The following is a 13,532-nucleotide window of genomic DNA, read 5'->3' on the forward strand; positions in this document are numbered from 1 at the left end:
ATTGATAGGTACACATTTGGACAGCCTGTGCCTGGCAGTGCGAAACTTAAGGTGTGTCGCCCGCTCTACTCCCATATTTATAACAACGACGATGAAGACGGGGTCCCTCTTGTAGCTCCCCCTTGCTACGAGGATACTAAACAGGTAAATTTAGCAACTGCAAGCCACCTTTTTTCTTTTTTTCTTTTTTCCCAAACCAAATTCATTTTTAATGCAATTATGTTGGACTGTTCACATTCATATAATGCTATGAATGTAGTTTAAAATTAATGTTATTCCTGTTTTATTTGGGCCTTTTTTATCTTTCCATGCAACAATGGATAATTATGATAATCAAAAGTTACTATTAATGTGGAGAGGATAAAACATAATCTACATTGTCTTAAGAGTAGTTTGAAATTAAATTCTGAATTTGCAACATTGTTCCAATTTGAACATTTTTCTTAAATGTGCGTTTGTATAATCCATTTATAGTATTTCAAATGATTAGCTTGCAAGCGGAGCACAGAGCCCCCTTCATTGCAGATTAGATCTGCATGAACTATTCTGCTTTTACACATATGAATTTTGTATTTATTTTTTTCCCCCAAAAGACTTAACGGAGTTTATATTGTATGAAGAGGATCAGGTACTAATTTAAGTTAACTTTAATTTCTAATTTTTAACATAATTTTTTTTTTTATTGGCTGAAACTATTATGAAAATGACTGAGTGGGGGGGTTACAAGATGGTTGAATGATTAAAATGTTAATATTTTTTTGTACTCTAGACAAATAAGACGGGCTGTGCCACCTTTATCATCAAGTTGTCCACGTTCACAAAAATTGATCAAAAGGCTGTACAAGATGCACTGGAAGTCAATGCTGAGATGGAAGAAGAGGGGACAGGCAAGTATTTAAACATTCAGAATGGCAATTTGTACAAAGTTTAGAAGTCAAATGTGATGGGATATTATTAGATTCATGGGAGAATAAAGATTTTTGTCACATTGGACAGGTATTACAAAGCTGCAATACAAAAGAATACAAATTTCATATGTAATTGGAAAGCTGTCATTTGAGGACACGCCCAAGATTTATGAGGATGCGCCAAAACTGGAAGGAAAAGTAAGAAAGTAAAAAAACATCATGAATTGAAACTTGAAGTGAGCTGAGTGCTTTGTGCTTCTCGCAGGTTAAAGCAGTTCACTTCAACAATACTCCCATTGATGGCATAGACCTGTACCTGCTGGAGGGTCTCCGCTGGTCACCAAAACTCCGACAGAACCTCACCACTGACCCTAATGGTTTTGCAAAATTCTCAATAAGCACTGCTGACCACAAAGGAGACATTCACCTCTATGTAAGTAACAAGAGGCAGTTAAATTGTGACCGGGTGCCAGATAAACATAAAAGCACATATCTAAATATGTAAAGTCTGCGTTAAATTGAGCACATTTAGGATTCTGAATGGCTAGACATGAACTTTACTTTCTAAGAATCTTTTCACATTCTAATCTATCACCTTAACTGGAGATTTAGGTCATTTAAAATTTTCTACAAAAACATGATGTATGAATTTAGAGATATTTTCTTTAGAAGTTAAATTGCACAAGTAAATCATCGCTAATGGTAAACTTCAGGTGCTCATACTGTACCGTTTATTTATTTTGTCTGTGTGGACTCTGGAGTACTAGCATTAATATTTGAAAATGTTTCCAGCTGTAAAACACACTTGAATGCCATTGATTATAAATGACCACAAACTTGGTGCCGTAAAATAAGAACATAACACTCGAGGTGGCAAAAGTAATTGACAAGCAATTTTCATAGTGGGCTACTAATTAAGTTTTTTTTTTTTTTTTTTTTTTTTTTTTTTTTTTTTTTTTAAATAAACAAATTATTTCGTCCACTGTTTACTTGTTGTCAAGTTCCAATTCGAACATATCACATTCATTATCCTAAAGTATGGTCAGTTTAATACAGACTGCTCTTGTTTTGGTTCTGAATGTGGAATTGGCATTCAGTGGTGGGGCAGATCTATTCTAGTAAATTTCAAGGCCGCTGGCCACCCCAAAAAAGGAGGGGGAAAAAAATCCTAAACAATTTGCCTTATCTCATTTAACGTGTTTTTGAAATAGTCATATAAATGGTGTAATGTGCTTGATTTTGGTTTTAGAGAGTTTAATAAGATTTAAAATAAAAATGAAGCTGGCATTTTTTTAGTTTTCTGTGTGCTGCCCTTGGAGAAGTTTTTGGACACCCCTGCTTTAAGGCCACTAACTTTGATTTCTCAAATTGCAGCCTCATGACAGTAAATAATTCTGATTTCTGTAGTCCTTCATTTAATCAATAGGTAATTTGCAAATCTTTCCATAAATTATGAGTATTACAAAAATGTCTTTGCAATTGTAGTATCAGAAAACAATTTCAATACATTTTATGCAAAAAATTTATTCAATTAGTCCACGCTAAAAAAATTATAGTGACAACCCTAATCAATGCGCCTCACCAGTCAACTCTACTTTATTGAAAAAGCAATCGACTTACTCCTAAGCTCCCCTATGCCCACAGCAAGGCTAATGATGCCAAACAAGACAAAAGCATCCCTGATTTGCTCACTAAACGGATGTTGCAAATTTTGCACTACCTCAAGGTGAGGAAACGTTGAGAAAAGATCCTCTTTTACTATATTGAAAAGTAATGGCCACAATCAGGAATTCCAGATGTGGGAGGATGCATATGAATCGGAACACGGATAAGTTGGGGGCCAGGGTTGCATTTTGGTCAGTTTGACCACATTGTTGCATACTTTACTGCTACTTCTCAGCAGAAATTAACCACACGTAAACGATGCTGTTGTGAAGCTATTCTCTCGACTAATGTTCTGTTTTGTCTAAATTAGGTTAGTACCACACCAAACCTGGATTATGGTTACAGAAGCCCCTTCTATGAGAATGGAGAGCACACGGTTTCTCAATTTCAAAAACCTTCTCTTGATACAAAGACTGTCAGCTACCTGGTGGTAAAGGGAAAGGACTCGTCAATTCCTTGTGACAAAGATGAAGACGTCACCATCCAATATGCTGTAATTGGAGAGTCTCAGGGCTCTGCCGATCTTATCTATCTGGTAAGTGGAGTTGTATTTGAAAGAGATTGCAAACAAGGCTAAAATCTACAGTACATGTTTTATGAGATGGTTGACATGTCTGTCGTATCTTTGAAAGTTATGGAATATTTTGTCATTATGCTCTTAAATAATCAAGGTCCTTGCCAGAGGAGCAATTGTGTCTCAAGGAGCCAAACAGATTGTTGTTGAGGATAAATCAGGTCTGCAAGTTATTTGTGTAATAGCACATTGCATAATCTATTTTTGTCCTAACCCAAATGCAAATGTATTGCCAAAAGTTGCTACTTTAAAATTGACCAATGAGTCTATTAATGTTCCTAACTAAATCACTGTTTTAGTGACCGAGGGCCAGGTGACTTTCCAGTTAAAAGTTTCTCCTGATATGGCACCAGATGTCCAGGTAGTTGCATATGCTGTGCTTCCCAGTGCAACAGTGATTGCCCACAGTGAACACTTCACCACTGAGAAATGCTTCAGTAACAAGGTAGGTGTTAATATCTATGAACCCAATTCCTGTGAATTTGGGACAGAATGCAAATCATTTTCAAGTTGCCTATATTTAATTGAATACACTACAAAGACAAAATATTTCATGTTCAAATTGAAACTATTGTTTTTATCAAATAACTATTAATTTAGAATTTAATTGCAACACCTTCCAAAAAAAAGCTGAGACGGTCATGTTTGGCACCATCCTATTATCACCTTTTCTTTTATCATTCAATAAACATTTGGGAACTGACAACACTAATTGTTGAAGCATTGTAGGTAGAATAAGTTTCCATTCTTGCTTGATGTATAACTTCAGATTGTAAACAGTCCGGTGTCTCTGTTGTATTTTACACTTCATAATGTGCCACAGATTTTCAATGAGATGGGTCTGGACTGCAGGCCAGTCTAGTGCCACATTGTTGGGACACCTGCAGAATGAGGCTTGGCATAGTCTTGCTGAAATAAGCACGGGCATCTATGAAAAAGACGTTGCTGGATGGCAGCATTATGATTCTCCAAAACCAGTAATTGGAATGTGGACTCGTCAGAACACTTTTTCACTGTGCGTAAATCCACCTTGAGATGAGCTCTGGCCCAGGGAAGCCGGCAGCGTTTCTGGACATTGTTGGTAAATGGCTTTTGCTTTGCATAGTAGGGATTGTAGTTTGAATAAGGGCTGTAGCGGCAAACTGACATTCTGAAGTGTTCCTGAGCCTATGTAGTGATGCCCTTAACACACTGATGTCTATTTGATGCAGTACCACCTGAGGGATCAGAGGTCACGAGCATTCAGTTCATTTCTGGTCTTGCCACTTACATGCAGTAATGTCTCTGAACCTTTTCATATTATGGGCCATAGATGAGATTTCTTGCAATTGAACATTGTCCTTAAACTGCGTATTTTCTTGTTCACAAAGAGGTGAATTTCGCCCCATCTTTGCTTGTGAATGACTTGGCAATTCAGAGAAGCTCTTTTATACCCAATCATGGCGCCCACCGTTCCCCAATTGGCCTGTTCACCTGATGGATGGTCCAAACAGGTGTTTGAGCATTCCTCAACTTGTTCAGTCTCTTACCGCCTGTCCCAGCTTCTTTTTTTTTTTTTTAACATGTTGCCATAAAATTCTACGTTTGATTATTTGCGAAAAACAAAGGTATGAGTTTGAACATCTTTGATGGGCTGAGCATGTTTTTCAAATTATTGTATATGTATTATGTTTTTATTTGACAAAATGTCCCAACTTAATTAAAATGGAGTTTGTGAATGAATTCGACATGTTAAAGGGTGTGTTTTGGTGCTGAACAGGTATCTGTGGAGTTTTGGCCATCTTCAGCTGTCCCAGGTGAACAAACCACTTTGCAATTGACAACCCAGCCGAACTCTCTGTGTGGCGTGAGCATTGTTGACCAGAGTGTCCTCATCAAAGAACCAGGAAAGACCTTGGAGGCAGATACGGTAACTGCAGCTGTCTTAGATATAGTGGAAGGGTAGGAAAATCCTGTGTTAAAAAAAGTAAAATCCAATTTAATCTCACTTTGTGGTACTCAAAGGTCCGACCTTTCTACACTTTTTGCTTCCCTATTCTTTGCAAAAGAAATGGCAGCATAGCAAGCCAGAATCCCTCGGCTGTCATTTGGAATTATCAAATCCAGAATAATACTTGTGTAAATTGTAATGGCAGGAGTCTAGTTAGGGGTGTGGCATTTAACAGAAACTCTTCTCCCACAGTGTTAGATTTTCCGTTGCGTAAAGTGTCATGACTAATCAGAATAGTCTGAATCCAGTGTGGCTAATGGTGGAATAAAAAGCACATACAGGGCTATATGCAGTCTTTGTTGGCTTTTGTGTATACAGCAGACAAAACAACTTTTTCTTAAATTCTAGTTTTACTTGTACAGAATCTGCATTTTGATTTGACTGGCCTATAAAATGTGTAATTAAAACTTGAACTTTTTTTTTTTAAACCAGATATTTGGGTTGTTACCTACTACAAGAGCAACATATATTCCGTACAAAGTTGAAGATCCTGTGGAATGTCTACATGTCAGACCGAAAAGATCTATTCTGCCATACCCTGGGCGTGACATCAATGATCCTCATACCGTTTTCCAGGTAATTTTATCACAATTCTGCACAAACACAATGGAATTTTAAATAAACAATGCCTTTGTTTTTCTAGAACAACGGGTTGAAGATGGCAACAAATTTGCAAATCAGAGTGCCATCTTGCCTGAATTATATGGATAGAGAATATCATCACAGCCCCTACGGTGAGTGATATGCTGACCTCCCCCCGCACCAAATCTATCTGTACTCTAATGATTCAATAATTTCTTTTTTCCAGGTATTGCTCTAAGATATGAGGCTGCACCTTCTGCTGTTGGTATGGGTGGGGTTGGGGCTGGTGGTGGTGGTGGTGGTGGTGGCGGGGTCACCCCAGTTCAGACCATTCGCACTTTCTTCCCGGAGACTTGGATGTGGGACCTGGTGCAAGTTGGGTGAGCCTTGGTTATAAAATATAACAATCTAGCTTGTCACATGTTTTTATTTGTATATGATTGTTTGTATTGGAATCTAATGGATGCACGGAGTCAGCATTGTATCTACTGTATGCTGAGAGGAAGCGAAATATGTGTATGGCTGGTGATTCAGAGCTGCAACAGATTAAGTCCATTTCCATTTTGCAAATGCTCTCTGAAAGACTTGAGTACCTGAACAGAGGTTCCATGTGACAGATTAATAACATGGCACTTTTGCAGACACTGGACTGCGCAAAAGAAAATTACATTTTTTAAACTATTTATAAACTGCATTCAGGTACAGGACTGTTTGTCATATCCTCCGTTTCTGCAATGTGGCCTGAAAGTCAAAACATTTCCCACAGTATATATTAAAGTTAATTTATTTTGTTTCCAAGTGTTACTATTTCAAATATTATTGTTTAAACTTTGTGAACGCTTGTCCATCTGTGTTGGTAGTTATTTAATTCTCACAGCAATATTTTTGGTTTTTGTTAATCAGAGATTCTGGCATGAAGGATGTGTCCCTAACTGCCCCAGACACCATTACCACATGGGAGACGGAGACTTTCTGCCTGTCCCCTCAGGGCTTTGGCTTGGCGCCTCGTGAAAATTTAACTGTCTTCCAGCCATTCTTCCTTGAGCTCACCTTACCGTACTCTATCAAACGTGGGGAACACTTCGAGCTGAAGGCCACCACCTTCAACTTCCTCACCAAATGCATCATGGTAATGTTGTGCCGCTTTTCTTTCTTTTGACTAAATCTGGTTATACAGTGACTGAGTATACAATAGATGTTGCCATTTAATATTCAACTTTTCTGTGTCAATAGGTCAGTGTGACGCCAACTCCCTCGGTCGACTATACCCTCACCCCCCTTTCTGGTGACCAGTACAATACTTGCCTATGCGGCAATGAGCTCAAGACCTTCAGATGGAATTTGGCTTCTTCCACATTGGGTACAAATCATTACATAGAGGATTTTTGCCTCAACTTTAAAATCTTTACCTTTTTTAATAAGTTGAGATTGATGCAGCAATTCTCATGCATAGTGGTAATTGTTTCCATCTAGGGGTTGTGAACGTGACTGTGACTGCTGAAGCTGTGGCATCTCATGCTTCTTGTGACAATGAGATAGTGAGTGTGCCAGAAAGGGGTCGTATCGATGTGGTCACTCGACCTCTCATTGTGAAGGTCAGTATTATAGATTTTGTATTTTCTTCCAAACTTCAGATTGTTGAAAAGGTATAACTTTGTGGTTTGCTTCTAAGGCTGAGGGAACAGAGGTTACAAAGACTCACAACTTGCTGCTCTGCCCTAAAGGTCAGTTCAGTTGTATTGTCAACAATGGTTTAAAATTATCTGTTATAAAAGGCATTCCTGATCTGAACCATGCAAGTATTTTCTTGGAAACCTTTTTTATTCATGTATATACTCCAAACCTATTGGAACAGTGAGATCAGTTCCTTAAAGCATAACTTACCCCTAAACCAGGCTCTTGCTCCACCCCTCACTAATTTGGGTGTGGTCTGGCTGTGATTGACAGCAGCAGTGAAAACTACAATCTAAATTTCTATACTACAAGCTATGCTAAATAAATTAAGCAAATAAATAACCTGAAAATCGGTATGAAGATTTTTGCAAAACGCTACTACAGTCTTGCTAAGGAGGCGTGTATGAGACTGAGCTGGTGGGTGGCAGAGCAACTACTTCAACCTCACAGAAGTGATGCAAGCCTGTGCTAGTCTAGAGGGAGGAAAAACAGCCAAATTGCAAAAAAAAAAAAATTGTTTAACCTGAAGATAGCGCCACACAGGCGTTTTTCACCCAGCAAATTGATGCTTTCAACAAGCATGCACTGAAATGTCAAAATAATGACCAGGACATGTATTCTGCATTAGTAAACACTCAATTATACATTTATCAGAGAAAAAATAAGTAGATTTGACGTGAGTACCCCTTTTAATTTTTCTTGGAGAGTGAAATTACTCAAAAGCAGAATTAGATGAGATCGTTTCAACTTTTACAACCGACCCAAACAGGTGATCAAAAATTTAGCCAGTGTTAACTTGAAAGTGTTTTTGGGGGGTGGTTACATTTCAGTATTTATCTTCATTGCTGATATATGATGTACTAAAGTAATTAAAGCTAACATTTTACTACTAGCATCGAGTGTCACTCAACTGAATTTTCTGTCTGCACAACAGGAGGCAGTCTGAAGGAGGAAGTGGTATTAGAGCTCCCTGCGAATGCAATTGATGGATCATCTCGTGGTCTAATATCTGTCCTGGGTAAATTTTATTTATTTAATAAACTAATTTAGAATAGTTTAGTCATGATTAATATTGTTATATCTGAGTGTACAGCACTTTGCAACATGCGTGCTGTGTATGATGCAAGAACAGCCTTGTTTAGAAAGTCAATGTTGGCATATAGCTTACCTGTATGCTGGGTTCAGTGGCAGAACATTTATTGATTTGAAAAAATTACATTTTGGACTAATTCCATTGGAAATTATTATCAATTATACTTTTTGTGAATAGTGCCATATTTGTGTCCATGTGACCCCAATTGTCTTGAATGTTAAGGTATTTAACATTAATGATCCTAAATACAGTAGACTACCAAATGTGTGCAAGTGACTGAGTCAATGTTTTTATGCAGGTGACATTTTAGGCCGGGCTTTGAAGAACATTGATGGCCTGTTGAGGATGCCGTATGGCTGTGGAGAACAGAACATGGCACTGTTTGCACCAAATATTTACATATTGCAGTACCTGAAAGACACACAGCAGCTGACTCCAGATGTTGAGGAAAAGGCTCTCAATTTCCTGACTAATGGTGAGTCACTGGTATGAAACCAACATTATGATTTATTTATTTTTGTTTCAGTGGGCCTGATTCTTGACCTTTTTGTTGATCATAACGTTGCTTCTCCTGCCATGTCTTAAACGCAATGCAACAATACTTCATTTGTGGAAAAACTGCTACAGCACATGTGAGGGCACACCTATAGTAGATCATGTGACAAAGAAGACATTGCGGAGGTCAAGCTACATTTTGACAGACCTCACTATGGCAACTGAAGGCATGACATGAAAACATTTTGCAAATACTCTACGTATATTTGCTTTGAATTTATGAAAATTCCTGCCAATTGGAGCAAGATATTAATTTGTACTGTTAAACATGAATGCATTTAATATCACTTGGGATGATTAATGTACAGTGTCCTGAAGGCCATCAAGCATGTTCTATTATTGCACAGGCTACCAGAGACAACTAAACTACAAACATTCCAGTGGAGGATATAGCACTTTTGGGACTGGTGTGGAGAACACTTGGTGAGAAAAGAACTTGAACAATGCTCTATTGTATATTAGAATTGCATCGTTACATGATACACTATCATGTGTAATTTCACACGAATTGGAATTTGATTTTTCTTCAAGACTTTACAATATAGTTTTTTTTTTTGTTTGTTTTTAATGGAAATTTAAACTCTGCGTGTTAAGTGATTATTTTGTTGTCTTCCCTTGCCCTCAGGTTGACTGCTTTTGTGATGAGATCTTTTGCGAAAGCAAAGTCTTTCATTTACATTGACCCTGCCAATATTGAAGCTTCAGAGTCTTGGTTGAAAAGCAAGCAAAAAGAAAATGGTTGTTTCCAAATTTCTGGAAGACTTTTTAATAACAGAATGAAGGTATAAAGCTATTTATTTTTAAATGTCAGCATTGGATCTCTGGATAAGTGATATTGCTTCTCTATAGGGTGGCGTTTCAGATGAAGTGACTCTCACCGCTTATATCACTGCTGCCTTTTTGGAGATGGGTAAATTGGCGAATGTGAGTAAATGACACATTCACCAATTAATTTCTTTAAATTTCTTCCATACAGTAAAATAAGATCAGATTTTGGGAAGAGTGGTTTGTTGCATTGTGCCTGCGCGCCCCTCCCTGTATGTAGTAGTAGTATTGTATTTCAAACTATACCAAATATTCTGATGTGACTTTGGCCATCTGTGGACTTGAAATGCTAATCCTAAAAACAATACAATCCATTTCTAGTTTTGTCATCTGTCACAAAAAGAAAGGAATGTAAAGTTATTCTTTTTTTTAATTTATTGAAACTAAATTTAAAGCCTAATGTAACTCCACAGGATCTAAGCATTGTTTATCATTAACATCCCCGCCACCTCCCAAAAAAATCGTACAGGATTCCACCGTGTCCCAGAGCCTGTCTTGCTTGAAAGATTCCATCAGTGACCTTGGCAACACTTACACAACAGCTCTGATGGCTTACGTCTTTACCTTAGCTGAAGATAAGGAGCACCGTTCTCTGCTTCTGCAGCACTTGGACAACATTAAAATACAAGAAGGTGGGTCATCTTAAACTACAGTACTATGAACAAAGTTACAATGAATCTTTTCACTCAATTTGTTGGATAAAATCCTCAATCCTTTCTGGGTTGATATGAGTTTTTCCCACATGGAACATGTAAACCATTCCCATGTGAGACTGTTGCAATCAACACCTCTAAAATGTTATATGCTACATTTGTTTATCACAAATTATTATGCACTCATTCCAGCTTTTGAGTGGCAGTGGCGGACATGTTTAACTGACTTGCCTTAACTCTTTTCTCACTGACAAACTAAATCTTGAACAGAATTTCTCAAATTAACAATACTGTACGTTTGTTGTATGTTTATTTTGGGTGGCTTGTCTTTTTCCCAGATGGTTTGATTCATTGGTCCCAGATAATAAAAGACCAGCAGTCTCTGTCTGTGGAGATCAGCTCCTATGTGCTCCTGGCCAAACTTGGCAGCTCTCCCACTGTTGCAGAACTGGGTTACGCCGCCGGCATCGTCAGATGGCTGACGAGAAGCCAGAACTATTATGGAGGCTACACTTCTACTCCGGTATGTGCACACACAACCTTGAGGAAATATTGAATTGGCTAGAACGGACGTGTCATAGTAGGCGTTTTGGCAATATATTGCAGCTTTGGATATACTGTAAGTTTGTTACATCATGGAAGATATGCAAATGAAACACCGAATATTTTTAATGAACAATGGGTCAATTTTGTAGCATTGTTATAGCACCAACCGATGCTAGTTTTTTCTTTTCCAAATCAGTGCAATTATATTGTATAGTTAACTGAATGACAGAAAGTGACAATTACTACTTTTTTTTTTCTTTTTTCTTTTTCTTAAACTGATGTGCTGCAGGACACAGTGGCAGCCCTTCAGGCGCTCTCTCGTTACTCTGCACTGGTATTCAGTCCAGGAGATTCCAGCACAGTGACTGCATCATCTCCCAGTGGCCAGATGACATTTGAAGTCAACCAGAATAACAAACTGCTCTACCAGGAAGAGGTGCTGAAGGATTTCACAGGAAAGTACAGCGTGGAGGTGAAAGGGTCTGCATGCGCTTCAGTGCAGGTCAGTGAACACTTGACTTCTTCATGATACTATTGGCTTTACTATCACAGCAAGACAGCTATTTGTTGTACTTAAAATACTAAGCTTTCAGTTCTGACAATTAGGAACATTTAGTAGTTGGCTTTACCTATCACGTTAACCACTGTATGCCTAAAACAAAGAACGCTGATGTGACTTTGCTGGATTCTTGAGGGTGGCCAGTAAGTAAAGGGTTTTTAACTATTTTGTATATTTGACTCCTAGATTACTCTTTTCTACAACATTCCTACACCTACGGAGGTCACTACTCTCAGTGTCACAGTGCAAACTGAGGCTAACTGCACCAGCCCATCTGGCAGACCTAAACTCAACCTGAGGCTGAAATCCCTGTAAGAAATTGACTTGTCTAACAACCGCAGGACTGTCGTGTCTATATAGAAGTGGCATAACTTGCTGTACAATATGACCAAGACAGCAGTATATTAAATGAAGATCAAGAGTAATGCATTAACCATACAAATATCCCCAAAAGAATGTAATTTGAATTTTTTTTTTAATCTCAAATTTAAAGCGGTTTTGGAGCAAAAATGCTGATGTTGTAAACACCCGAGTAACTGTTTATTGTATGCATGCCCCCCCCCAAACCCAGATGGGGATGTGGACTAACATGTTGTCGATTGCTCAAATATTGGCTTGTGAGGCTCGATTTGTGATTAAAGTTGTGTATATAAAGAAGACTTAACTCTAATTGAACAGGACTAAGTTCCACCTGAAGATTCTCCCTGCATAACACTGTCCTTTTGAAACAGTTTTTGTTTTTTACCACAGATTCAGTGGGAAGGAAAGCACTACAAACATGGTGATCCTGGAAATCAATTTGCTGTCTGGATTTCAAGTACACCCACAGTCTTTGCAGAGAGTGAGTAATTACTAAAGCGGTACTGTTTAGCAATAGAAGTTTTGTTTTTTTCATTTGTTGACATCTCACCACCTCACAGCTCCAAGGCGCTCTGCTGGTTGATCGTGTTGATCAGAAGGAAGATCGTGTGCTTGTGTATTTGGAGCATGTGAGTAATGAGTGCTGAGCTTCCAAATGCAATATTAATTTCATTTTAATTTGGCGATTTCATGTTGCTTTTCTCTCTAACAGCTACCGAAGGATATACCGATATACCACAACTTGGAGCTGATACAGGAAATCCCAGTGCATGACCTGAAACCAGCCGTGATCAAGATCTACGACTATTACCAGCCAAGTAAATAATTTACACTCTACTTGGTCCTGTCAGGCAAACTTTTGACCGTGTGCACCACCTGCTTGACACTGATCTTTATTGCACACTTACAGCTGAACTTTTACGTTGATGCTGTTTTTCATCCACTTTTTTTTCCCCCCATTCTTAGGTGACCAGGCAGAGACAAATTACAACTTTGATTGTAAGATGGGTAACAATTGAAACTTAATTACCAAATAAACTTGCATATTTAAGCTTGTTGGTGTATTAAAAAAACACACTGATCATTTTCTTAAATGTGTACAATGCATAAAACCAATTTAGTAAAACAAAATTAATGTGCAAATCGTGGTGACAGTTCATTTCTTTCTCTTTTTACAGGTTGAAGCATTCAACTATTAAACAAGCCTTTATTTTGATACAGATTTTCTAACTATGTCTGCTTTGTTGGAAATAAGACTTATGAAAACTACAGTGTCTAAACTTAACTTCAGCTTTGAAATAAAGGTATCAAATGTAAAACTGGTTGGTTTGTGTTTGTGTGTGTGTTGGGGGGGGGGGTAATTTTACATGTACATTAGTGCTAAATTGACATCTGTGAAAAATGTCAACAATTAAACACCCTTCTAGATGTAGGGTTAGACCAGAGGTGGACAGTCCCAGAGTCACTCTCCGACACACCTGATATGATCAGGCTTCAAAGCTGGCTGATTAGCTTAGCATTTGATTCAGGTGTGGGAGGAGAAAATGG

The 13,532-nt window shown here is 38.1% G+C and overlaps 1 protein-coding gene across 1 annotated transcript in view; it reads left to right on the forward strand.

The window, feature by feature from the left end:
- Positions 1-13,306, forward strand: part of LOC147170425 (alpha-2-macroglobulin-like protein 1) — a 19,915-nt gene extending 6,609 nt beyond the window's left edge. The window contains exons 3-31 of the mRNA XM_086080702.1: positions 9-144; positions 770-887; positions 997-1,106; positions 1,174-1,341; positions 2,884-3,108; positions 3,245-3,308; positions 3,447-3,592; positions 4,907-5,056; positions 5,570-5,713; positions 5,781-5,871; positions 5,946-6,099; positions 6,623-6,848; positions 6,953-7,079; positions 7,193-7,314; positions 7,392-7,443; positions 8,328-8,411; positions 8,785-8,961; positions 9,389-9,464; positions 9,667-9,823; positions 9,891-9,965; positions 10,336-10,498; positions 10,858-11,042; positions 11,355-11,567; positions 11,811-11,935; positions 12,375-12,465; positions 12,545-12,613; positions 12,697-12,802; positions 12,951-12,992; positions 13,163-13,306. Coding sequence (XP_085936828.1) covers positions 9-144; positions 770-887; positions 997-1,106; positions 1,174-1,341; positions 2,884-3,108; positions 3,245-3,308; positions 3,447-3,592; positions 4,907-5,056; positions 5,570-5,713; positions 5,781-5,871; positions 5,946-6,099; positions 6,623-6,848; positions 6,953-7,079; positions 7,193-7,314; positions 7,392-7,443; positions 8,328-8,411; positions 8,785-8,961; positions 9,389-9,464; positions 9,667-9,823; positions 9,891-9,965; positions 10,336-10,498; positions 10,858-11,042; positions 11,355-11,567; positions 11,811-11,935; positions 12,375-12,465; positions 12,545-12,613; positions 12,697-12,802; positions 12,951-12,992; positions 13,163-13,167 — 3,601 coding nt within the window. The 3' untranslated portion in view covers positions 13,168-13,306. The remainder of the gene's footprint in view (positions 1-8; positions 145-769; positions 888-996; positions 1,107-1,173; positions 1,342-2,883; positions 3,109-3,244; positions 3,309-3,446; positions 3,593-4,906; positions 5,057-5,569; positions 5,714-5,780; positions 5,872-5,945; positions 6,100-6,622; positions 6,849-6,952; positions 7,080-7,192; positions 7,315-7,391; positions 7,444-8,327; positions 8,412-8,784; positions 8,962-9,388; positions 9,465-9,666; positions 9,824-9,890; positions 9,966-10,335; positions 10,499-10,857; positions 11,043-11,354; positions 11,568-11,810; positions 11,936-12,374; positions 12,466-12,544; positions 12,614-12,696; positions 12,803-12,950; positions 12,993-13,162) is intronic.
- Positions 13,307-13,532: the final 226 nt, after the last annotated feature.

The sequence above is a fragment of the Leptonotus elevatus genome, chromosome 7, assembly GCF_054856555.1.
Source record: "Leptonotus elevatus isolate MCC_2025b chromosome 7, RoL_Lele_1.0, whole genome shotgun sequence".
Taxonomy (NCBI): Eukaryota; Metazoa; Chordata; class Actinopteri; order Syngnathiformes; family Syngnathidae; genus Leptonotus; species Leptonotus elevatus.